At 58.5% G+C, this 26,433-nt stretch overlaps 1 protein-coding gene across 1 annotated transcript in view; it reads left to right on the plus strand.

Moving 5' to 3' along the window:
- The first annotated feature begins 267 nt into the window (after positions 1-267).
- The window catches only part of CHD8 (chromodomain helicase DNA binding protein 8), a 63,810-nt gene continuing 37,644 nt past the window's right edge, over positions 268-26,433 (plus strand). Inside the window, 18 exon segments of the mRNA XM_059837577.1 lie at positions 268-488; positions 538-886; positions 888-930; positions 3,094-3,129; positions 3,131-3,448; positions 4,852-5,228; positions 7,495-7,609; positions 9,462-9,665; positions 10,105-10,173; positions 10,281-10,313; positions 10,315-10,337; positions 11,214-11,331; positions 13,073-13,156; positions 16,884-17,021; positions 18,880-19,001; positions 21,421-21,664; positions 22,846-23,022; positions 25,539-25,682. Coding sequence (XP_059693560.1) covers positions 317-488; positions 538-886; positions 888-930; positions 3,094-3,129; positions 3,131-3,448; positions 4,852-5,228; positions 7,495-7,609; positions 9,462-9,665; positions 10,105-10,173; positions 10,281-10,313; positions 10,315-10,337; positions 11,214-11,331; positions 13,073-13,156; positions 16,884-17,021; positions 18,880-19,001; positions 21,421-21,664; positions 22,846-23,022; positions 25,539-25,682 — 2,766 coding nt within the window. The 5' untranslated portion in view covers positions 268-316.

Consider the following 26,433-nt stretch of genomic DNA (forward strand, 5'->3'; position numbering starts at 1 on the left):
AATTTTGGATTTTGGGAGTCGGGACCCCCCAGAACCCCCCAAATTTTGGATTTCCGGGGTCAGGACCCCCACAAACCCCCCCCAAATTTTTTGATTTTTTGGTTTCAGAACCCCCCCAAATTTTTGATTTCCGGGGTCAGGACCCCCCAAATTTTTGATTTCTGCTCAAATTTCTGCACTCAGGACCCCCCAATCCCCCCCCCCAAATTCCCATTTTTCGGCCTTGCCCCCCCCCGAACCCCCCAAATTTTGGGATTTTCAGGGTCAGCCCCCCCCCAAACCCCCCCAAACTCGGGGGTCGCGCCCCCTCCCCACCATGGCCGACCCCATCATGGACCTCTTTGACGACCCCAACCTCTTCGGGGGGCTGGACCCCCTCCCCCCCGAGGACCTGGTGGCCCCCCCGCCCGCCCCTCCCCCCAGCGACCCCCTGGCCGAAGCCTTGGGGCTCTCGGGGGCCCTGGACCCCCCCCCCGGGACCCCCGGACCCGCCCCCCCAGGACCCCCCGCCCGCCGCGCCCCCCGCCCCGCCCCTCCCCCCCGCCCCTGAGGCCGAGGTGCTGAGTCAGGGCAATCCCTTCATGGGGGTCTCCGCCCCTCCCCCCGCCCCCACAGCGGCGGCGGCGGGACCCCCCCCCAAAATCGTCATCCTCAAAGCCCCGCCCCCCGGCGGCCCCGCCCCGGCCCCGCCCAACGGCGGCAAAGTCACCTTGGCCAAGGTGCTGGGGGCGGCCCCGCCCCAAATCCGGCCGGGCGTGGCCACGGCGGCGGGGGGCGTGGCCAAAGGGGGCGTGGCGGCGGCGGGGGGCGTGGCGGCGGCGGCGGGGGGGCGGCAGGTGAAGCAGCTGCTGCTGCAGCCCCTGAAGGCGGCGGCGGGGGGCGCACCTGGGACCCCCCCTGAAACCCGGCCTGAGCCTGGGGCCCGCCCAGGTGAGTGGGGAGGGGCCCGGCGGGGACAGGTGGGGGCTGGGGGGGACAGGTGGGGGCTGGGAGGGGACAGGTGGGGGCTGGGGGGGACAGGGAGGGGACAGGTGTGGACAGGGAGGGGACAGGTGGGGACAGGTGGGGTCTGGGAGGGGTCTGGGAGGGACAGGTGGGGGCTGGGAGGGGACAGGTGGGGACAGGGAGGGGCCTGGAAGGGACAGGTGGGGTTGGGGAGGGGCCTGGGGGGGACAGGTGAGGTTTGGGTGTGGCCAGGTGAGGTTTGGGGGGCATTTGGGATGTCCAGGTGAGGTATGGGTGTGGCCAGGTGTGGTTTTAATCTTGTCCATCTCTGCTGACCTCTGCGTCCACTCACACTGACCCAACCCTGACCTCTGACCCCTCACACTGACCCCTGACCCAACACTGACCCCTGACCCAACACTGACCCCTGACCCTTGTCCATCCCACACTGACCCCAGTGTCCGTCTGTCCATCCCACACTGACCCCAGTGTCCGTCTGTCCATCCCCTCACTGACCCCAGTGTCCGTCTGTCCATCCCAGACTGACCCCAGTGTCCGTCTGTCCATCCCACACTGACCCCAGTGTCCGTCTGTCCGTCCCACACTGACCCCAGTGTCCGTCTGTCCATCCCACACTGACCCCAGTGTCTGTCTGTCCATCCCTCACTGACCCCAGTGTCCGTCTGTCCATCCCTGAGTGACCCCAGTGTCCGTCTGTCCATCCCTCACTGACCCCAGTGTCCGTCTGTCCATCCCCCTCACTGACCCCAGTGTCCGTCTGTCCATCCCACACTGACCCCAGTGTCCGTCTGTCCGTCCCACACTGACCCCAGTGTCCGTCTGTCCATCCCCTCACTGACCCCAGTGTCTGTCTGTCCATCCCTCACTGACCCCGGTGTCCGTCTGTCCATCCCCTCACTGACCTCAGTGTCCGTCTGTCCATCCCCTCACTGACCCCAGTGTCCGTCTGTCCATCCCTCACTGACCCCAGTGTCCGTCTGTCCATCCCTCACTGACCCCAGTGTCCGTCTGTCCATCCCCTCACTGACCCCAGTGTCCGTCTGTCCATCCCCTCACTGACCCCAGTGTCCGTCTGTCCATCCCACACTGACCCCAGTGTCCGTCTGTCCATCCCACACTGACCCCAGTGTCCGTCTGTCCATCCCCTCACTGACCCCAGTGTCCGTCTGTCCATCCCCACACTGACCCCAGTGTCCGTCTGTCCATCCCTCACTGACCCCAGTGTCCGTCTGTCCATCCCACACTGACCCCAGTGTCCGTCTGTCCATCCCACACTGACCCCAGTGTCCGTCTGTCCATCCCCTCACTGACCCCAGTGTCCGTCTGTCCATCCCCACACTGACCCCAGTGTCCGTCTGTCCATCCCTCACTGACCCCAGTGTCCGTCTGTCCATCCCCACACTGACCCCAGTGTCCGTCTGTCCATCCCTCACTGACCCCAGTGTCCCGTCTGTCCGTCCCTCACTGACCCCAGTGTCCGTCTGTCCATCCCACACTGACCCCAGTGTCCGTCTGTCCATCCCACACTGACCCCAGTGTCCGTCTGTCCATCCCACACTGACCCCGGTGTCCGTCTGTCCATCCCACACTGACCCCAGTGTCCGTCTGTCCATCCCACACTGACCCCAGTGTCCGTCTGTCCATCCCCTCACTGACCCCAATGTCCGTCTGTCCATCCCCTCACTGACCCCAGTGTCCGTCTGTCCATCCCCACACTGACCCCAGTGTCCGTCTGTCCATCCCTCACTGACCCCAGTGTCCGTCTGTCCATCCCTCACTGACCCCAGTGTCCGTCTGTCCATCCCACACTGACCCCAGTGTCCGTCTGTCCATCCCTCACTGACCCCAGTGTCCGTCTGTCCATCCCCACACTGACCCCAGTGTCCGTCTGTCCATCCCCTCACTGACCCCAGTGTCCGTCTGTCCATCCCACACTGACCCCAGTGTCCGTCTGTCCATCCCCACACTGACCCCAGTGTCCGTCTGTCCATCCCTCACTGACCCCAGTGTCCGTCTGTCCATCCCCACACTGACCATGACCCACTGACCCCAGTGTCCGTCTGTCCATCCCCTCACCGACCCCAATGTCCGTCTGTCCATCCCTCACTGTCCCCCTCGTGTCCGCAGGGCGAGTCCAAGCGCATCACGCTGGTCCTGCAGCAGCAGCCCGGCCCCGGCGCCCCCCCCGGGCCAGCGCCACGTCGTCCTGGGCACCTTGCCCGGCAAGCTCCTCCTCCAGGGCGGGGCCGCGGCCACGCCCGGCGCTCCGGCCAAGGCCACGCCCGGCGCCCCGGCCAAGGTGGTGACCATCCAGCTGCAGGTGCAGCCTCCGGCCGCCGCCGGCCAGGCCGGGCAGCCGCAGAAGATCCAGCTGATCCAGCAGGCCGGGGCGGGGCCCGTGGGCGTGGCCCAGGTGCCGCAGGTGGTGGGCGGGGCCGGCCAGAGGCTGACCGTGCCCCTCAAGGTGGTGCTGCAGCCGCAGGTGAGCGGGGGAGGGGGGGAGTGGGGTGGGGGTGGTCAGTGGGGGTGGGGGTGGTCAGTGGGGTGGGGGTGGTCAGTGGGGCTGGGAGTGGTCAGTGGGGCTGGGGGTGGTCAGTGGGGTTAGGGGTGGTCAGTGGGGCTGGGAGTGGTCAGTGGGGTGGGGGTGGTCGGTGGGGCTGGGGGTGGTCAGTGGGGCTGGGAGTGGTCAGTGGGGTGGGGGTGGTCGGTGGGGCTGGGGGTGGTCAGTGGGGCTGGGAGTGGTCAGTGGGGGTGGGGGTGGTCAGTGGGGTGGGGGTGGTCAGTGGGGCTGGGGGTGGTCAGTGGGGCTGGGGGTGGTCAGTGGGGCTGGGGGTGGTCAGTGGGGCTGGGAGGGGTCAGTGGGGCTGGGGGTGGTCAGTGGGGCTGGGGGTGGTCAGTGGGGTGGGAGTGGTCAGTGGGGTGGGGGTGGTCAGTGGGGCTGGGGGTGGTCAGTGGGGCTGGGAGGGGTCAGTGGGGCTGGGAGGGGTCAGTGGGGCTGGGAGGGGTCAGTGGGGCTGGGAGGGGTCAGTGGGGCTGGGAGTGGTCAGTGGGGTGGGGGTGGTCAGTGGGGTGGGGGTGGTCAGTGGGGGTGGGGGTGGTCAGTGAGGGTGGGGGTGGTCAGTGGGGCTGGGAGTGGTCAGTGGGGCTGGGGGCGGTCAGTGGGGCTGGGGGTGGTCAGTGGGGTGGGGGTGGTCAGTGGGGCTGGGGGTGGTCAGTGGGGCTGGGGGCGGTCAGTGGGGTGGGGGTGGTCAGTGGGGTGGGGGTGGTCAGTGGGGGTGGGGGTGGTCAGTGGGGCTGGGGGTGGTCAGTGGGGCTGGGGGTGGTCAGTGGGGCTGGGGGTGGTCAGTGGGGTGGGGGTGGTCAGTGGGGGTGGGGGGTGGTCAGTGGGGCTGGGGGTGGTCACTCAAACTTGGGAGTGGTCAGTGGGGCTGGGGGTGGTCAGTGGGGGTGGGAGTGGTCAGTGGGGTGGGAGTGGTCACTCAAACTTGGGAGTGGTCAGTGGGGCTGGGGGTGGTCAGTTGGGGCTGGGGGTGCTCAGTGGGGCTGGGAGTGGTCAGTGGGGCTGGGGGTGGTCTCAGTGGGGTTGGGAGTGGTCACTCAAACTTGGGGGTGGTCAGTGGGGTGGGGGTGGTCACTCAAACTTGGGAGTGGTCAGTGGGGTGGGGGTGGTCAGTGGGGTGGGGGTGGTCAGTGGGGCTGGGGGTGGTCAGTGGGGCTGGGAGTGGAGATCAGTGGGGTTGGGGTGGTGGTCAGTTGGGTTTGGGTGGTGGTCACCCAACCAAGGCCGTGCTGACCACCACCCAACCAAGGCCGTGCTGGCCACCATCTCAGCGTGGTGGTCACCCCTCCACCCCCTCACTGACCACTGACCGCTCCCCTCCCCAGGCCGGCTCCTCCTCGGGCACCTCCTCCAGCGGCCTCTCGGTGGTCAAAGTCCTGAGCGGCGCCGAGATGACCGCGATGGCCGGCGCCGGCGGCGCGCCGTCGCCGCGGGGCGGCTCGGACGAGAGCCGGCGGCTGGAGCACCAGAAGAAGCAGGAGAAGGCCAACCGCATCGTGGCCGAGGCCATCGCGCGCGCCCGCGCCCGCGGCGAGCAGAACATCCCGCGGGTGCTCAACGAGGACGAGCTGCCCAGCGTCCGGCCCGAGGACGAGAGCGACCGCAAGCGGCGGCGCAAGGACAGGGGCGCGGCCAAGGAGGAGCGGCCGCGGCGCGGCAAGGGGCAGGGCGGCGGCAAGAGCAAGGCCAGGGGCAAGGCCAGGTGAGACACAGGTGGGGCGGTCACCTGAGGTTGGTGGTCATCGTGGGCTTGGTGGTCATCAAGGCTGGGTGGTCATCGTGGGCTTGGTGGTCATCGGAGGTTGGTGTCCATCGTGGTGTTGGTGGTCATCGTGGTGTTGGTGGTCATCGGAGGTTGGGTGGTCATCGTGGTGTTGGTGGCCATCAAGGCTTGGTGGTCATTGTGGTGTTGGTGGTCATCGGAGGTTGGTGTCCATCGTGGTGTTGGTGGTCATCAAGGCTTGGTGTCCATCGTGGTCTTGGTGGCCATTGGAGGTTGGTGTCCATCGTGGTCTTGGTGGTCATCAAGGCTTGGTGTCCATTGTGGTCAAGTTTTCTCTTGGTGGTCATCAGAGCTTGGTGTCCATCGTGGTGTTGGTGGTCATCAGAACTTGGTGTCCATCGTGGTGTTGGTGGTCATCAAGGCTTGGTGGTCATCGTGGTGTTGGTGGTCATCGGAGCTTGGTGTCCATCGTGGTGTTGGTGGTCATCAAGGCTTGGTGGTCATCACGGTGTTGGTGGCCATCAAAGTTTGGTGTCCATGGTGGTCAGCGTTGGTCTTGGTGGTCATCAGGGCTTCGTATGGTCAGTTGGTCCCTGTGATCACGGTGACCACAGCGGTCAGTGCAGTCAGTGGTCACTCGGTCACTGGTCAGTGGGTCACTCGGTCAGTGGTCAGTGTGGTCACTGGTCAGTGCAGTCAGTGTGGCCAGTGGTCAGTGTGGTCAGTGGGTCACTCGGTCAGTGGTCAGTGTGGTCACTGGTCAGTGCAGTCAGTGTGGCCAGTGGTCAGTGTGGTCAGTGGGTCACTCGGTCAGTGGTCAGTGTGGTCAGTGGTCAGTGGTCAGTTGGTCACTCGGTCAGTGGTCAGTGGTCAGTGGTTGGTCAGTCTGTCAGTCAGTCTGTCAGTGGTCAGTGGTCAGTGGTCAGTTGGTCAGTGGTCAGTGTGGTCAGTGGCCAGTGGTCAGTGTGGTCACTTGGTCAGTTGGTCAGTGGTTGGTCAGTGGTCAGTTGGTCAGTGGTTGGTTGGTCAGTGGTCAGTGTGGTCACTGGTCAGTGGTCAGTGGTTGGTCAGTCAGTCAGTCAGTCAGTGGTTGGTTGGTCAGTTGTCAGTGTGGTCACTTGGTCAGTGGTCAGTGTGGTCAGTGGTTGGTCAGTCAGTCAGTGGTTGGTTGGTCAGTGGTCACTGGGTCAGTGGTCAGTCAGTGGTTGGTCAGTGGTCACTCACCGGTCAGTCAGTCAGTCAGTGGTTGGTTGGTCAGTGGTCACTGGGTCAGTGGTCAGTGTGGTCAGTGGTCAGTGTGGTCAGTGGTTGGTCAGTCTGTCAGTCGGTCAGTGGTTGGTCAGTGGTCACTCAGCGGTCATTTGGTCACCGGTCAGTCGGTCAGTGGTCAGTGGTCAGTGGTCACCGGTCAGTCGGTCAGTGGTCAGTTGGTCAGTGGTTGGTCAGTGGTCACTCTGTCCATCAGTCAGTAGGTCTGTGGCCCGTTGGTCAAGGGGTCACTCTGTGGTCAGGTGGTCACTCAGGGGTCACTCAGGGTCACTCAGGGTCACTCAGGGGTCACTCAGGGTCACTCAGGGGTCACTCAGAGGTCACTCAGGGGTACTCAGGGGTCACTCAGGGGTCACTCAGGGTCACTCAGGGGTCACTCTCTGGTCACCTCAGGGGTCACTCAGTGGTCACTCAGGATCACTCAGGGGTCACTCAGGGTCACTCAGGGGTCACTCAGGGTCACTCAGGGGTCACTCAGGGGTCACTCTCTGGTCACTCAGGGGTCACTCATGGGTCACTCAGGGGTCACTCAGGGTCACTCAGGGTCACTCAGGGGTCACTCTCTGGTCACTCAGGGGTCACTCAGGGGTCACTCAGGGTCACTCAGGGGTCACTCTCTGGTCACTCAGGGGTCACTCAGTGGTCACTCAGGATCACTCAGGGGTCACTCAGGGTCACTCAGGGGTCACTCAGGGTCACTCAGGTCACTCAGGGGTCACTCTCTGGTCACTCAGGGGTCACTCAGGGGTCACTCAGGGGTCACTCAGGGGTCACTCAGGGTCACTCAGGGTCACTCAGGGTCACTCAGGGGTCACTCAGGGTCACTCAGGGGTCGCTCATTGGTCACTCAGGGGTCACTCAGGGTCACTCAGGGGTCACTCAGGGTCACTCAGGGGTCACTCAGGGGTCACTCAGAGGTCACTCAGTGGTCACTCAGGGGTCACTCAGGGGTCACTCAGGGTCACTCTGCCCGCAGCACCATCACCCCCGTGGTGGGTAAGAAGCGCAAGCGCAACGCCAGCTCGGACAACTCGGACTCGGAGGCGCTGCCGGCGCCGTCCCCGCGCCACGACGACGACGCCAGCGTGCAGGTGGGCACCTGCGGGTGGGCGGGGCCTCCGGGGCACCTGGGCGGGTGGGGTCACCTGAGCTGGGCGTGTCTCACCTGTACGGGTCTCACCTGAGGTGGGCGTGTCTCACCTGTACGGGTCTCACCTGAGGTGGGCGTGTCTCACCTGTACGGGTCTCACCTGAGGTGGGCGTGTCTCCCCCGTACGGGTCTCACCTGTAGTGGGCGTGTCTCACCTGTACGGGTCTCACCTGAGGTGGGCGTGTCTCACCTGTACGGGTCTCACCTGAGGTGGGCGTGTCTCCCCTGTACGGGTCTCACCTGAGCTGGGCGTGTCTCTCCTGTACGGGTCTCACCTGAGCTGGGCGTGTCTCACCTGTACGGGTCTCACCTAGGTGGGCGTGTCTCACCTGTACGGGTCTCACCTGAGGTGGGGCGTGTCTCCCCTGTACGGGTCTCACCTGAGGTGGGCGTGTCTCCCCCTGTAACGGGTCTCACCTGAGGTGGGCGTGTCTCACCTGTTCATGTCTCACCTGAGCTGGGCGTGTCTCACCTGTACGGGTCTCACCTGAGGTGGGCGTGTCTCACCTGTACGGGTCTCACCTGAGGTGGGCGTGTCTCACCTGTACGGGTCTCACCTGAGGTGGGCGTGTCTCACCTGTACGGGTCTCACCTGAGCTGGGCGTGTCTCCCCTGTACGGGTCTCACCTGAGGTGGGCGTGTCTCCCCTGTGCGGGTCTCACCTGAGGTGGGCGTGTCTCACCTGTACGGGTCTCACCTGAGGTGGGCGTGTCTCACCTGTACGGGTCTCACCTGAGCTGGGCGTGTCTCCCCTGTATGGGTCTCACCTGAGCTGGGCGTGTCTCACCTGTACGGGTCTCACCTGAGCTGGGCGTGTCTCTCCTGTACGGGTCTCACCTGAGGTGGGCGTGTCTCCCCTGTACGGGTCTCACCTGAGGTGGGCGTGTCTCAGCGGAGCGTGTCTCGGCGATGGGAGATGAGGTCACCTAGGTGGGTGGGGTCACCTGGCGGTGTCCCACCTGTTCATGTCTCACCTGGCTGTGTCCCACCTAACCTGGTCTCTCTTACCTGTCCATGTCTCACCTGTCCATGTCTCACCTCTCCCCCTCCAAAAGTGCTGCTCCAACCGGCAGGTGATGCACAAGAAGTACACGGAGGACCTGGACATCGAGCTGTGTCTCACCTGTCTGTCTGTCCATGTCTCCACCTGTCCATGTCTCACCTGTCTGTCCATGTCTCACCTGTCTCACCTGTCCATGTCTCACCTGTCCTCACCTGTCCATGTCTCACCTGTCCATGTCTCACCTCTCCCCCTCCAAAAGTGCTGCTCCAACCGGCAGGTGATGCACAAGAAGTACACGGAGGACCTGGACATCGAGCTGTGTCTCACCTGTCTGTCCATGTCTCACCTGTCTGTCCATGTCTCACCTGTCTGTCCATGTCTCACCTGTTCATGTCTCACCTGTCCATGTCTCACCTGTCTCACCTGCAGAAGCGGCGCTCCAACCCGGCAGGTGAAGCGGAAGAAGTACACGGAGGACCTGGACATCGAGCTGTGTCTCACCTGTCCCCATCTCTCTGTCCATCTCTCACCTGTCCATGTCTCACCTGTCCATGTCTCACCTGTCCATGTCTCACCTGTCCATGTCTCACCTATCTCACCTGTCCATGTCTCCTCCCTGTCCCCCCTCCAAAAGTGCTGCTCCAACCGGCAGGTGATGGACAAGAAGTACACGGAGGACCTGGACGTCGAGCTGTGTCTCACCTGTCTGTCTGTCCATGTCTCACCTGTCCATGTCTCACCTGTCTCACCTGTCCATGTCTCACCTGTCCCACCTGTCTCCCACCTGCAGAAGCGGCGCTCCAACCGGCAGGTGAAGCGGAAGAAGTACACGGAGGACCTGGACATCAAGCTGACGGACGACGAGGAGGACGAGGAGCTGGACGTGACGGGGCCGGCGCGCCCCGAGCAGGAGCCGCCCCCGGCGCCGCCCGCGCTGCCGCCGGCCGAGCCCGAGGGCGCCGACAGCGCCCTGCCCTCCATGCAGTTCTTCGTGGTGGGTGCCCTTCATCATCCTCATCATCTTCATCATCTTCATCATCTTCAGCTCCTCCATGTCCCTGACCTTCATCCCCATCCTCCTCCTCCTCACCTCCTCCATCTCCCTGACTTCGTCCTACTCCTCCTCACCTCCACCTCCCTGACCTTCCTCCCCACCCTCCTGCCCTTCCTCCTCCCCCTGCCCTCCCCCTCACCCTCCTCCTCCTCACCTCCACCTCCCTGCCCTTCCCTCCCCACCTCCCTGACCTTCCTCACCCTCCTCCTCCTCACCCTCCGTGTCCCTGCCCTTCCTCCCCATCCTCTCCCCTTCCTCCTCCCCCTCCTCCTCCTCACCCTCCTCCCCTCCCCCTGCCCTCACTCCCCCTCCCCTCCCCCTGCCCTTCAATCCCCACCCCCCTGCCCTTCCCTCACCTCCTCCTCCTCGCTGTGCGCAGGAGAACCCGAGCGAGGAGGACGCGGCCATCGTGGACAAGGTGCTCTCCATGCGCCTGGTCAAGAAGGAGGTGAGCCCGGCGGCCGGAGGGGGGGAGGGGGGGGGGTGACCCCGGCCTTCCTCCCCACCCTCCTCCTCCTCCTCACCCCTCCTCCTCCTCCTCCTCCTCCTCCTCAGCTGCCCTCGGGACAGGTGGTGGAGGCCGAGGAGTTTCTTCGTCAAGTACAAGAACTAGTGAGTGCTGGAGGGGTCACTTGGGGTCACTGGGGTCACTCGGGGTCACTCGGGGGTCACTCGGGGTCGCTTCTGGGGGTCATTTCTGGGGTCACTCGGGGTCACTCGGGGGTCACTCGGGGGTCACTCGAGGTCATTTCTGGTCATTTCTGGTTATTTCGGGGTCATTTTGGTCATTTATGGTCATTTTGGGGTCACTTTGGGGTCACTCAGGGTCATTTCTGGTCATTTCTGGGCACTTTGGGGTCACTCTGGGGTCATTTCTGGTAATTTATGGTCATTGTGGTCATTGCTGCTCATGTTCGGGGTCATTTGGGGTCATTTGGGGTCATTTGTGGTCACTCAGGGTCACTCTGGGGTCATTTGGGGTTGTTTTGGGTCATTTCTGGTCATTTCTGGTCACTTTGGGCTCATTTTGGGGCCATTTTGGGCCATTTTGGGGCCATTTCTGGCTTTTTGGGGTGGCTCAATCCGATTGGCCGTCCTGGGTGGGGCGTGGCTCTGACGGCCCCGCCCCCAGCTCGTACCTGCACTGCGAGTGGGGCAACATTGGCGGAGAAGGGCGGGGCCATTTTGGGGGCCATTTTGGGGCCATTTTGTGGATTTTGGGGTGGCTCAATCGGATTGGCCGTCCCGGTGGGGGCGTGGCTCTGACGGCCCCGCCCCCAGCTCGTACCTGCACTGCGAGTGGGCGACGATCGCGCAGCTGGAGAAGGGCGGGGCCATTTTGGGGCCATTTTGGAGCCATTTGGGGCCATTTTGGGGCATTTTGGGGGCCATTTTGGGGCATTTTGGGGCCGTTTTGGGGATTTTGGAGTGGCTCCATCCGATTGGCCGTCCCGGTTGGGGCGTGGCTCTGATGGCCCCCGCCCCCAGCTCGTACCTGCACTGCGAGTGGGCGACGATCGCGCAGCTGGAGAAGGACAAGAGGATCCACCAGAAACTGAAACGCTTCAAGACCAAGATGAGCCAGATGCGGCATTTCTTCCACGAGGTTTGGGGCCAATTCCCCGGGTTTTGGGGAAAAATGGGAGTTTGGGGGGAAAAAAGGGGATTTTGGGGGGAAAAAGGGGATTTTTGGGGGGAAAAATGGGGGTTTTGGGGGGAAAAATGGGGATTTTAAGGGTTAAAAATGGGGATTTTAAGGGTTAAAAATGGAGAATTTGGGGTTAAAAATGAAGAGTTTTGGGGTTAAAAATTGGGAACTTTTGGGATTTAAAACTGAATTTTTGGGGTTAAAAATTGGGAATTTTGGGGGTTAAAAATTGGGGATTTTGGGGTTTAAAATTGTGAATTTTTGGGGTTAATTAGTATTTTGGGGTTAAAATGGGAATTTTGGGGGAAAAATGGGGATTTTGGAGGTTAAAATTAGGGATTTTGGAGTTAAAAATTGGGACATTTGGGGTTAAAAATTGGGAATTTTGGGGTTAGAAATTGGGAATTTTTGGGGGTGAGAAATCGGGAATTTTTGGGGTTAAAAATTGGGAAATTTGGGGGTTCAAATTGGGAATTTTTGGGGTTTAAAATAGGGATTTTGGGGGTTAAAAATTGGGAATTTTTGGAGTTAAAAATTGGAAATTTGGGGATTAATAATTGGGAATTTTTGGAGTTTAAAATTGGGGATTTTGGAGGTAAAAATGGGGATTTTTGGGGTTAAAAATTCGGAAATTTGGGGATTTTAAAATTGGGAATATTGGAAGTTAAAATTGGGAATTTTGGGGGTTAAAAATGGGGGTTTTGGGGTTAAAAATTAGGAATTTTGGAAGTTAAAATTGGGAATTTTTGGGGTTAAAATTTGGGAAATTTGGGGGTTAAAAATGGGGAAATTTGGGGGTTAAAAATTGGGAATTTTTGGGGTTTAAAAATTTGGAATTTTGGGGGTTAAAAATTGGATTTTGGGGATTTAAAATTGGTATTTTGGGGTTAAAAATTGGGATTATTTGGGGTTAAAAATGGGGATTTTGGAGGTTAAAAATTGGGAAATTTGGGGTTAAAAATTGGGAAATTTGGGGGTTAAAAAATGGGAATTTTTGGGGTTAAAAATTGGGATTTTGGCGGTTAAAAATTGGGGATTTTGGGGGTTAAAATTGGGAATTTTTGGGTTAAAAATTGGGAATTTTGGGATTTAAAAATTGGGAATTTTTGGTGTTAAAAATTGGGAATGTTTGGGTGTTAAAAATGGGGATTTTGGGGGTTAAAAGTGGGGATTTTGGGGTTAAAATTAGAAATTTTTGAGGTCAAAAAATGGGAATTTTTGGGGATTTAAAATTGGGGATTTTTGGGGTTAAAAATTTGGGAATTTTGGGGTTCAAAATTGGGAATTTTGGGTAAAAATTGGGGATTTTGGGGATAAAAATTGGGGATTTTGAGGGGAAAATGGGGATTTTGGGGGGAAAATTGGGAATTTTGGGAGGAAAAATTGGGGATTGTTGAGGTTAAAAATTGGGAAATTTGGGGATTAAAAATTTGGAATTTTTGTGGAAAATTGAGGATTTTGGGGGGAAAAATTGGGGATTTGGAGAGGAAAAATTGGGAATTTTGGGGTTAAAAGTTGGGAAATTTGGGGGGAAAAATTGGGGATTTTGGGGGGAAAAATTGGGGATTTTGGGGATAAAAATTGGGAAATTTTGGGTGGAAAAATTGGGGATTTTGGGGGAAAAATGGGGGATTTTGGGGGTCAGTGGAGGGGAAGGAGGATTTGGGGAGAAAAGCGTCAATTTTGGGTCTTTGGGCAGGACGAGGAGCCCTTCAACCCCGACTACGTGGAGGTGGATCGGATCCTGGACGAGTCGCACAGCGTCGACAAGGACAACGGCGAGGTGGGGCTGAAATCGGGGCGAAAAACGGCGATTTTGGGCAAATTTGGGGCTGGGAACTGAAACGGGACAAAAAACGGCAAATTTGGGGCTGGGAACTGAAACTGGGGTGAAAAACGGCAAATTTGGGTCTGGGAACTGAAACGGGGGTGAAAAACGGCAAATTTGGGTCTGGGAACTGAAATTGGGGTGAAAAACGGCAAATTTGGGTCCTGGGAACTGAAATTGGGGTGAAAAACGGCAAATTTGGGTCTGGGAACTGAAATTGGGGTGGAAAACGGCAAATTGGGGTCTGGGAACTGAAATTGGGGCAAAAAACGGCAAATTTGGGTCTGGGAACTGAAATTGGGGTGAAAAACGGCAAATTTGGGTCCTGGGAACTGAAATTGGGGTGAAAAACGGCAAATTTGGGTCTGGGAACTGAAATTGGGCAAAAAACGGCAAATTTGGGTCTGGGAACTGAAATTGGGGTGAAAAACGGCAAATTTGGGTCTGGGAACTGAAATTGGGGTGGAAAACGGCAAATTTGGGTCTGGGAACTGAAATTGGGGTGAAAAACGGCAAATTTGGGGCTTAGGAACTGAAATTGGGGCAAAAAACGGCAAATTTGGGTCTGGGAACTGAAATTGGGGTGAAAAACGGCAAATTTGGGTCCTGGGAACTGAAATTGGGGTGAAAAACGGCAAATTTGGGTCTGGGAACTGAAATTGGGGTGGAAAACGGCAAATTTGGGTCTGGGAACTGAAATTGGGGTGAAAAACGGCAAATTTGGCTCTGGGAACTGAAATTGGGCAAAAAACGGCAAATTTGGGTCTGGGAACTGAAATTGGGGTGAAAAACGGCAAATTTGGGGCTGGGAACTGAAATTAGGGTGAAAAACGGCAAATTTGGGGCTGGGAACTGAAATCGGGGTGAAAAACGGCAAATTTGGGTCTGGGAACTGAAATTGGGGCAAAAAACGGCAAATTTGGGGCTGGGAACTGAAATGGGGGTGAAAAACGGCAAATTTGGGTCCTGGGAACTGAAATTGGGGTGAAAAACGGCGATTTTGGGTCTGGGAACTGAAATTGGGCAAAAAACGGCAAATTTGGGTCTGGGAACTGAAATTGGGGTGAAAAACGGCAAATTTGGGTCTGGGAACTGAAATTGGGGTGAAAAACGGCAAATTTGGGTCTGGGAACTGAAACTGGGGTGAAAAACGGCAAATTTGGGTCTGGGAACTGAAATTGGGGTGAAAAAACGGCAAATTTGGGTCTGGGAACTGAAATTGGGGCAAAAAACGGCAAATTTGGGTCTGGGAACTGAAATTGGGGTGAAAAACGGCAAATTTGGCTCTGGGAACTGAAATTGGGGTGAAAAACGGCAAATTTGGGTCTGGGAACTGAAATTGGGGTGAAAAACGGCAAATTTGGGTCTGGGAACTGAAATTGGGGTGAAAAATGGCAAATTTGGGTCTGGGACCTGAAATTGGGGTGAAAAACGGCAAATTTGGGTCTGGGAACTGAAACTGGGGTGAAAAACGGCAAATTTGGGTCCTGGGAACTGAAATTGGGGTGAAAAACGGCAAATTTGGGTCTGGGAACTGAAATGGGGCAAAAAACGACAAATTTGGGTCTGGGAACTGAAATTGGGGTGAAAAACGGCAAATTTGGGTCTGGGAACTGAAATTGGGGTGAAAAACGGCAAATTTGGGTCTGGGACCTGAAATTGGGGTGAAAAACGGCAAATTTGGGTCCTGGGAACTGAAATTGGGGTGAAAAAAAGGGATTTGGGGAACCCCAGATTGGGGATTTCTGCGTTTTTCACCGTGGTGGATTACCTGGCCAGGTGTGACTCACCTGCCCAGGTGTGGGGTCACTTAGCTGCCCAGGTGTATCCAGGTGTGTTACCTGCCCAGCTGTGAGATCTGTTACCTGTCCAGGTGTGACTCACCTGCCCAGGTGTGTCTCTCCCCAGCCCGTGGTGTGTTACCTGGTCAGGTGTAGGGTCAGTTACCTGCCCAGATGTGTCCAGGTGTGAGTTACCTGTCCAGCTGTGAGATCTGTTACCTGCCCAGGTGTGAGTTACCTGCCCAGGTGTGTCCCTCCCCAGCCCGTGGTGAATTATCAGGTGTAGGGTCAGTTACCTGTCCAGGTGTATCCAGGTGTGAGTTACCTGCCCAGGTGTATCCAGGTGTCAGTTACCTGCCCAGGTGTATCCAGGTGTGAGTTACCTGCCCAGGTATATCCAGGTGTGAGTTACCTGCCCAGGTGTATCCAGGTGTGAGTTACCTGTCCAGGTGTATCCAGGTGTGAGTTACCTGCTCAGGTATATCCAGGTGTGAGTTACCTGCCCAGCTGTGAGATCTGTTACCTGTCCAGGTGTGAGTTACCTGTCCAGGTGTATCCAGGTGTGAGTTACCTGTCCAGCTGTGAGATCTGTTACCTGCCCAGGTGTGAGTTACCTGCCCAGGTGTGGGGTCAGTACCTGCCCAGGGGCGTGTCCCTCCCCAGCCCGTGGTGTGTTACCTGGTCAGGTGTAGGGTCAGTTACCTGTCCAGGTGTGTCCAGGTGTGTTACCTGGTCAGGTGTAGGGTCAGTTACGTGTCCAGGTGTGTCCAGGTGTGTTACCTGGTCAGGTGTAGGGTCAGTTCCGTGTCCAGGTGTATCCAGGTGTGTTACCTGGTCAGGTGTAGGGTCAGTTCCGTGTCCAGGTGTGTCCAGGTGTGTTACCTGGTCAGGTGTAGGGTCAGTTCCGTGTCCAGGTGTATCCAGGTGTGAGTTACCTGGTCAGGTGTAGGGTCAGTTACCTGTCCAGGTGTATCCAGGTGTGTTACCTGGTCAGGTGTAAGGTCAGTTACGTGTTCGGGTATATCCAGGTGTGTTACCTGGTCAGGTGTAGGGCCAGTTACCTGTCCAGGTGTATCCAGGTGTGTTACCTGGTCAGGTGTAGGGCCAGTTACCTGTCCAGGCGTATCCAGGTGTGTTACCTGGTCAGGTGTAGGGCCAGTTACCTGTCCAGGCGTATCCAGGTGTGTTACCTGGTCAGGTGTAGGGTCAGTTCCGTGTCCAGGTGTATCCAGGTGTGAGTTACCTGGTCAGGTGTAGGGTCAGTTACGTGTCCAGGTGTGAGGTCAGTTACCTGGTCAGGTGTATTCAGGTGTGTCACCTGACCAGGTGTGTTACCTGCCCAGCCCGTGGTGTATTACCTGGTGAAGTGGTGCTCCCTGCCCTACGAGGACAGCACCTGGGAGCTGCAGGAGGGGTTCTGTCAGTCAGGTACCTGCCCAGGTGTGTCCAGGTGTGTCATCTGACCAGGTGTGTTACCTGCCCAGCCCGTGGTGTATTACCTGGTGAAGGACAGCACCTGGGAGCTGCAGGAGGGGTTCTGTCAGTCAGGTACCTGCCCAGGTGTGTCCAGGTGTGTCACCTGACCAGGTGTGTCACCTGACCAGGTGTGTTACCTGCGCAGCCCGTGGTGTATTACCTGGTGAAGTGGTGCTCGCTGCCCTACGAGGACAGCACCTGGGAGCTGCAGGAGGGGTTCTGTCAGTCAGTCAGGTACCTGCCCAGGTGTGTCACCTGACCAGGTGTGTTACCTGTGCAGCCCGTGGTGTATTACCTGGTGAAATGGTGCTCGCTGCCCTACGAGGACAGCACCTGGGAGCTGCAGGAGGGGTTCTGTCAGTCAGTCAGGTACCTGCCCAGGTGTGTCCAGGTGTGTCACCTGACCAGGTGTGTTACCTGCCCAGCCCGTGGTGTATTACCTGGTGAAGTGGTGCTCGCTGCCCTACGAGGACAGCACCTGGGAGCTGCAGGAGGACGTGGACGAGGCCAAGATCGCCGAGTTCAAGCGGATCCAGGCGCGGCACCCCGAGCTCAAGAGACAGGTGAGCCCCACCTGCGCCCAGGTGAGACACGCCCCCCCCGAGATCGGCCACGCCCACTCCCGGGTGAGCTCTGTCCGCTCCCAGATTAGCCACGCCCACCCTCAGGTGAGCCACACCCACATACAGGTGAGCCACACCCCATACAGGTGAGCCACACCCCATACAGGTGAGCCACACCTTATACAGGTGAGCCACACCTTATACAGGTGAGCCATACCTCATACAGGTGAGCCACACCCCATAGAGGTGAACCACACCCCATGCAGGTGAGCCCCACCCCATACAGGTGAGCCCCACCCCATACAGGTGAGCCACACCCCATACAGGTGAGCCACACCCCATAGAGGTGAGCCACACCCCATACAGGTGAGCCCCACCCCATACAGGTGAGCCCCACCCCATACAGGTGAGCTACACCCCATACAGGTGAGCCACACCCCATAGAGGTGAGCCACACCCCATACAGGTGAGCCACACCTCATACAGCTGAGCCACACCTCATACAGGTGAGCCACACCCCATACAGGTGAGCCACACCTACATACAGGTGAGCCACACCCCATACAGGTGAGCCACACCCCATATAGGTGAGCCACACCCACATACAGGTGAGCCACACCTCATACAGGTGAGCCACACCCACATACAGGTGAGCCACACCCCATAGAGGTGAACCACACCCCATAGAGGTGAGCCACACCTCATACAGGTGAGCCACACCTTATGCAGGTGAGCCACACCCCATACAGGTGAGCCACACCTCATACAGGTGAGCCACACCCCATACAGGTGAGCCACACCCTATACAGGTGAGCCCCACCCCATACAGGTGAGCCACACCCCATAGAGGTGAGCCACACCCCATACAGGTGAGCCACACCTCATACAGGTGAGCCACACCCCATACAGGTGAGCTCTGTGTCTCACCTACCTCACCTTTATTTTATCTCTGACAAATATCTCACCTGTATGACTTATCCCACCTGTATCTCACCTGTATGACTTGGCTCACCTGTATCTCACCTGTATCTCACCTGTATCTCACCTGTATCCCACCTGTATTTCATCTGTATGACTTAGCTCACCTGTATCTCAGCTGTGACTTATCTCTCTCACTTGGCTTACCTGTATCTATCTCACCTGTATCTCACCTGTATTTTACCTGTGTCTCACCTGTACTTTACCTGTGCTTCCCCTGTAACTCGCCAGGCTCACCTGTATCTCACCTGTATGGCTTATTCCACCTGTATCTCACCTGTATGACTTATTGCACCTGTATGAATTAGCTCACCTGTATCTCACCTGTATGAATTAGCTCACCTGTATCTCACCTGTATGACTTAGTTCACCTGTATGAATTAGCTCACCTGTATCTCACCTATATGACTTATTCCACCTGTATCTCACCTGTATGACTTATTGCACCTGTATCTCACCTGTATGACTTAGCTCATCTGTATGAATTAGCTCACCTGTATCTCAGCTGTATGACTTAGCTCACCTGTATCTCACCTGTATTTTACCTGTACCTTACCTGTATCTCACCTGTATGACTTAGCTCACCTGTATCTCACCTGTATGACTTGCCTCACGTGTACTTTACCTGTATCTCACCTGTATCTCATCTCTGTCTCACCTGTGTCTCACCTCTATCTCACCTGTATCTTACCTGTGTCTCACCTGTCTTCCACCTGTCCCTCACCTGTACCTCACCTCTATCTCACCTGTGTCTCACCTGTATGTCACTTGTGTCTCACCTGTACCTTTCCTGTCTCACCTCTCATCTGTATGTCACTTGTACCTCACCTGTACCTGACCTGTGTCTCACCTGTGTCTCACCTGTGTCTCACCTGTGCAGCCCCGCCCCCAGGCCGGCGCCTGGAAGAAGCTGGAGGCGTCGCACGAGTACAAGAACCACAACCAGCTGCGGGAGTACCAGCTGGAGGGGGTCAACTGGCTGCTCTTCAACTGGTACAACAGGTGAGCTCACCTGGGCACACCTGGCCAGGTAAACACACCTGGGGAACAGCTCAGGGACAGGGGAACAGCTGGGACAGGTGAGCACACCTGGGGAACAGCTCAGGGACAGGGGAACAGCTGGGACAGGTGAGCACAGCTGCGGGAGTACCAGCTGGAGGGGGTCAACTGGCTGCTCTTCAACTGGTACAACAGGTGAGCTCACCTGGCCAGGTAAACACACCTGGGGAACAGCCTGGGAACAGCTCAGGGACAGGGGAACAGCTCAGGGACAGGTGAGCACACCTGTGGGGCTGTACCAGCTGGAGGGGGTCAACTGGCTGCTCTTCAACTGGTACAACAGGTGCGCTCACCTGGCCAGGTAAACACACCTGGGGAACGGGCTGGGAACAGCTGGGAAAGGGGAACAGCTCAGGGACAGGTGAGCACACCTGTGGGGCAGTACCAGCTGGAGGGGGTCAACTGGCTGCTCTTCAACTGGTACAACAGGTGAGCTCACCTGGCCAGGTAAACACACCTGGGACAGGTAAACACACCTGGGGAGCAGCTCAGGGACAGGGGAACAGCTGGGACAGGTGAGCACACCTGTGGGGCAGCACCAGCTGGAGGGGGTCAACTGGCTGCTCTTCAACTGGTACAACAGGTGAGCTCACCTGGGCACACCTGGCCAGGTAAACACACCTGGGGAACAGCTCAGGGACAGGGGAACGGCTGGGACAGGTGAGGGTACCTAAATCTACCCCAGGTGTATCCCAGGTACACGTTAACTGTTGTAGGTGTATTCCAGCTGTGACTTACCTGTCCCAGGTATGCCTCAGGTGTAGGTTACCTGTCCCAGGTGTATCCTAGGTACACGTCACCTGTCTTAGTTGTATTTTAGGTACACGTCACCTGTGTCAGGTGTTCCGTAGCTGTACCTTACCTGTCCCAGGTATATCCTAGGGGCACCTTACCTGTGCCAGGTGTGTCTCACCTGTGCTCACCTGTCCCGCAGGCAGAACTGCATCCTGGGAGACCAGGTGGGGCTGGGCAAGACCAAGCCTTGTCCCTCAGGTGTTCCCCAGGTGTATCCCAGGTGTATCCCTGGTGTATCCCAGGTGTATCCCAGGTACACGTTATCTGTGCCAGGTGTGCCTCACCTGTGCTCACCTGTCCCGCAGGCAGAACTGCATCCTGGGGGACGAGGTGGGGCTGGGCAAGACCAAGCCTTGTCCCTCAGGTGTTCCCCAGGTGTATCCCAGGTGTATCCCAGGTGTATCCCAGGTACACCTTACCTGTGCCAGGTGTGCCTCACCTGGGCTCAGCTGTCCCGCAGGCAGAACTGCATCCTGGGAGACCAGGTGGGGCTGGGCAAGACCAAGCCTTGTCCCTCAGGTGTTCCCCAGGTGTATCCCAGGTGTATCCCAGGTGTATCCCAGGTGTATCCCAGGTACACCTTACCTGTGCCAGGTGTGCCTCACCTGTGCTCACCTGTCCCGCAGGCAGAACTGCATCCTGGGGGATGAGGTGGGGCTGGGCAAGACCAAGCCTTGTCCCTCAGGTGTTCCCCAGGTGTATCCCAGGTGTATCCCAGGTACACCTTACCTGTGCCAGGTGTGTCTCACCTGTGCTCACCTGTCCCGCAGGCAGAACTGCATCCTGGGAGACCAGGTGGGGCTGGGCAAGACCAAGCCTTGTCCCTCAGGTGTTCCCCAGGTGTTCCCCAGGTGTTCCCCAGGTGTATCCCAGGTACACCTTACCTGTGCCAGGTGTGCCTCACCTGTGCTCACCTGTCCCGCAGGCAGAACTGCATCCTGGCGGACGAGATGGGGCTGGGCAAGACCAAGCCTTGTCCCTCAGGTGTTCCCCAGGTGTATCCCAGGTGTTCCCCAGGTGTATCCCAGGTACACCTTACCTGTGCCAGGTGTGCCTCACCTGTGCTCACCTGTCCCGCAGGCAGAACTGCATCCTGGGAGACCAGGTGGGGCTGGGCAAGACCAAGCCTTGTCCCTCAGGTGTTCCCCAGGTGTATCCCAGGTGTTCCCCAGGTGTATCCCAGGTGTATCCCAGGTACACCTTACCTGTGCCAGGTGTGCCTCACCTGTGCTCACCTGTCCCGCAGGCAGAACTGCATCCTGGGAGACCAGGTGGGGCTGGGCAAGACCAAGCCTTGTCCCTCAGGTGTTCCCCAGGTGTATCCCAGGTGTATCCCTGGTGTATCCCAGGTGTATCCCAGGTACACCTTACCTGTGCCAGGTGTGCCTCACCTGTGCTCACCTGTCCCGCAGGCAGAACTGCATCCTGGGAGACGAGATGGGGCTGGGCAAGACCAAGCCTTGTCCCTCAGGTGTTCCCCAGGTGTTCCCCAGGTGTACCCCAGGTGTATCCCAGGTACACCTTACCTGTGCCAGGTGTGCCTCACCTGTGCTCACCTGTCCCGCAGGCAGAACTGCATCCTGGCGGACGAGATGGGGCTGGGCAAGACGATCCAGTCGATCGCCTTCCTGCAGGAGGTGCACGGCGCAGGTGTGCGCGGCCCTTACCTGGTGATCGCGCCGCTCTCCACCATCGCCAACTGGGAGCGCGAGTTCGGCACCTGGACGCACCTGAACACCATCGTGTACCACGGCAGCCTGGCCAGCCGGCAGATGATCCAGCAGTACGAGATGTACTGCAAGGACAGCAAGGTGAGCTCACCTGGGCACACCTGGGTATCTGTATTGTACAAATAACACACCTGTATGTGTCAGTGACACACCTGTGCACACCTGAGCACACCACGGCAGCCTGGCCAGCCGGCAGGTGATCCAGCAGTACGAGATGTACTGCAAGGACAGCAAGGTGAGCTCACCTGGGCACACCTGGGCACACCTGTATGGGGTCAGTGACACACCTGTATGGGGTCAGTGACACACCTGTATGGGAGCTGGGATACACCTGTATGGGGTCAGTGACACACCTGTGCACACCTGAGCACACCACGGCAGCCTGGCCAGCCGGCAGATGATCCAGCAGTACGAGATGTACTGCAAGGACAGCAAGGTGAGCTCACCTGGGCACACCTGGCCACACCTGTAACACACCTGTATGGGGTCAGTGACACACCTGTGCACACCTGTGCACACCACGGCAGCCTGGCCAGCCGGCAGGTGATCCAGCAGTACGAGATGTACTGCAAGGACAGCAAGGTGAGCTCACCTGGGCACACCTGTACACCTGTATGGGGTCAGTGACACACCTGTGCTCACCTGAGCACACCACGGCAGCCTGGCCAGCCGGTAGATGATCCAGCAGTACGAGATGTACTGCAAGGACAGCAAGGTGAGCTCACCTGTGCACACCTGTGCACCTGTAACACACCTGTAGACACCTGTACACACCTGCAAACACACCCTGGTGTACCACAGCAGCCTGGCAGGTGATCCACCAGCACAAAACGCCCTCAAATGGCAGCCAGGTGAGCTCACCTGTCTCACCTGTGCACCTCTAACACACCTGTACACACCTGCACATCTCTGCAAACACACCCTGGTGTACCACAGCGGCCTGGCAGGTGACTCAGCAGCATGAAACACCCTTGGAGGCCAGCCAGGTGAGCTCACCTGTCTCACCTGTAACACACCTGCACACACCTGTGCACACACCAGTGTATCACGACCACCTGCCAGGCCATCCAGCAGCACCAAAGGCCCCTCTGTGGCAGCCAGGTGAGCTCACCTGTCTCACCTGTAACACACCTGCACACACCTGTGCACACACCAGTGTATCACGACAGCCTGCCAGGCCATCCAGCAGCACCAAAGGCCCCTCTGTGGCAGCCAGGTGAGCTGCCCCGAGCCTCACCTGCGCACACCTGTGCTACCTGCAGGGCCGGCTGATCCCAGGTGCGTACAAGTTCGACGCGCTGATCACGACGTTCGAGATGATCCTGTCGGACTGCCCCGAGCTGCGCGAGGTCCAGTGGCGCTGCGTGGTCATCGACGAGGCGCACCGCCTCAAGAACCGGCACTGCAAGCTGCTGGACAGCCTGAAGCACATGGACCTGGTCAGTGCACACCTGGGGGGCACACCTGGGCACACCTGGGCACACCTGGGTACAGCTAGGGATACACCTGAGTGCACACAGGTACATACCTGGGGTCACACAGCGCCTCAAGAACCGGCACTGCAAGGTGCTGGACAGCCTGAAGCACATGGACCTGGTCAGTGCACACCTGGGGGGCACACCTGGGCACACCTGGGCACAGCTAGGGATACACCTGGGCACACCTGGGCACACCTGGGGATACATGGGGATACACACCTGGGGTTATACTGGGGTTATACCTGAGCGCACCGCCTCAAGAACCGGCACTGCAAGCTGCTGGACAGCCTCAAGCACATGGACCTGGTCAGTGCACACCTGGGGAACACACCTGGGCACACCTGGGCACACCTGGGCACACCTGGGGATACACCTGGGGATACATACCTGGGGTTATACTGGGGTTATACCTGAGCGCACCGCCTCAAGAACCGGCACTGCAAGCTGGTGGACAGCCTGAAGCACATGGACCTGGTCAGTGCACACCTGGGCACACCTGGGCACACCTGGGCACACCTGGGGATACACCTGGGGATACATACCTGGGGTCATACTGGGGTTATACCTGAGCACACCACCTCAAGAACCGGCACTGCAAGCTGCTGGACAGCCTGAAGCACATGGACCTGGTCAGTGCACACCTGGGCACACCTGGGCACACCTGGGCACACCTGGGGATACACCTGGGGATACATACCTGGGGTCATACTGGGGTTATACCTGAGCACACCGTCTCAAGAACCGGCACTGCAAGCTGGTGGACAGCCTGAAGCACATGGACCTGGTCAGTGCACACCTGGGCACACCTGGGCACACCTGGGCACACCTGGGGATACACCTGGGGATACATACCTGGGGTCATACTGGGGTTATACCTGAGCACACCGCCTCAAGAACCGGCACTGCAAGCTGCTGGACAGCCTGAAGCACATGGACCTGGTCAGTGCACACCTGGGCACACCTGGGCACACCTGGGCACACCTGGGGAGACATGGGGATACATGGGGATACATGGGGATACACACCTGGGGTCACACAGCGCCTCAAGAACCGGCACTGCAAGCTGCTGGACAGCCTGAAGCACATGGACCTGGTCAGTGCACACCTGGGCACACACCTGGGCACACCTGGGTGCACCTGGGCACACCTGGGGATACATACCTGGGGTCATACTGGGGTTATACCTGAGCACAGCGCCTCAAGAACCGGCACTGCACGCTGTCAGATGTGTCACACCTGTCCTTTACTTGTCCCTCACTTGTCTCACCTGTCCCTCACCTGTCTCTTACCTGTATCTCACCTGCAGGAGCACAAGGTGCTGCTGACGGGCACACCTGTGCAGAACACGGTCGAGGAGCTCTTCAGCCCCACCTGTCCCGCCTGTACCTCACCTGTACCAGTTATTTAAGCAGTTACCTGTCCCACCTGTCCCTTACCTGTGTTACCTGTGTCACCTGCAGGAGCACAAGGTGCTGCTGACGGGCACACCTTTGCAGAACACGGTCGAGGAGCTCTTCAGCCCCACCTGTCCCAGCTGTACCTCACCTGTATCACTTGTTTCACCCCTTACCTGTCCCTCACCTGTCTCACCTGTCTCACCTGCAGGAGCACAAGGTGCTGCTGACGGGCACACCTGTGCAGAACACGGTCGAGGAGCTCTTCAGCCCCAGCTGTCCCACCTGTACCTCACCTGTACCAGTTATTTCAGCAGTTACCTGTCCCACCTGTCCCTTACCTGTGTTACCTGTATCTCACCTGCAGGAGCACAAGGTGCTGCTGACGGGCACACCTGTGCAGAACACGGTCGAGGAGCTCTTCAGCCTCACCTGTCCCACCTGTACCTCACCTGTACCAGTTATTCCAGCAGTTACCTGTCCCACCTGTCCCTTACCTGTCCCACCTGTCCCTTACCTGTCTCACCTGTCCCTTACCTGTCTCACCTGTCCCTTACCTGTCCCACCTGTACCTCACCTGTATCACTTGTTTCACCCCTTACCTGTCTCACCTGTGTCACCTGTAGGAGCACAAGGTGCTGCTGACGGGCACACCTTTGCAGAACACGGTCGAGGAGCTCTTCAGCCCCACCTGTCCCACCTGTACCTCACCTGTATCACTTGTTTCACCCCTCACCTGTCCCTCACCTGTCTCACCTGTCTCACCTGTCTCACCTGCAGGAGCACAAGGTGCTGCTGACGGGCACACCTGTGCAGAACACGGTCGAGGAGCTCTTCAGCCCCTCCTGTCCCAGCTGTACCTCACCTGTATCACTTGTTTCACCCCTCACCTGTCCCTCACCTGTCTCACCTGTCTCTTACCTGTATCTCACCTGCAGGAGCACAAGGTGCTGCTGACGGGCACACCTTTGCAGAACACGGTCGAGGAGCTCTTCAGCCCCACCTGTCCCAGCTGTACCTCACCTGTACCAGTTATTTCAGCAGTTACCTGTCCCTTACCTGTGTTACCTGTCTCACCTGCAGGAGCACAAGGTGCTGCTGACGGGCACACCTTTGCAGAACACGGTCGAGGAGCTCTTCAGCCTCCTGCACTTCCTGGAGCCCTCCCAGTTCCCCTCCGAGGCCGAGTTCCTCAAGGACTTCGGCGACCTGAAGACCGAGGAGCAGGTGAGCCGCGCACCTGGGCCCACCTGGGAGCACCTGGTGTACCTTGGCGCACCTGGGAGCACCTGGTGTACCTGAGTGTGGCAGCTGGGGGGGTTTGGGCGGGGTTTGATGTCGTTGCGGGGTCTTAGAGAGGAGTTTGAGGCTCACCTGTGCACACCTGGGCACACCTGGTGTACCTGGGTACACCTGGGAGCACCTGGTGTACCTGAGCATGGCAGCTGGGGGGGTTTGGGCGGGGTTTGATGTCATTGCGGGGTCTTAGAGAGGAGTTTGGGGCTCACCTGGGCACACCTGGGCACACCTGGAGCACCTGGGAGGACCTGGTGTACCTGAGTGTGGCAGCTGGGGGGGTTTGGGCGGGGTTTGATGTCATGACGGGCTCTTAGAGAGGAGTTTGGGGCTCACCTGGGCACACCTGGGCACACCTGGGAGCACCTGGTGTGCGTGGGTGTGGCAGCTGGGGGGGTTGGGTGGGGTTTGATGTCATTGTGGGTTCTTAGAGAGGAGTTTGGGGCTCACCTGGGCACACCTGGGCACACCTGAGCACACCTGGTGTACCTGGGCACACCTGGGAACACCTGGCGCACCTGAGCATGGCAGCTGGGGGGGTTTGGGTGGGGTTTGATGTCATTGTGGGCTCTTAGAGAGGAGTTTGGGGCTCACCTGGGCACACCTGTGCACACCTGGGGTACCTGGGCACACCTGGCGTACCTGGGCGTGGCAGTTGGGGGGGTTTGAGGTCATCGCATGG

Source organism: Haemorhous mexicanus, unplaced genomic scaffold (assembly GCF_027477595.1).
Source record: "Haemorhous mexicanus isolate bHaeMex1 unplaced genomic scaffold, bHaeMex1.pri scaffold_163_ctg1, whole genome shotgun sequence".
Lineage (NCBI taxonomy): Eukaryota > Metazoa > Chordata > Aves > Passeriformes > Fringillidae > Haemorhous > Haemorhous mexicanus.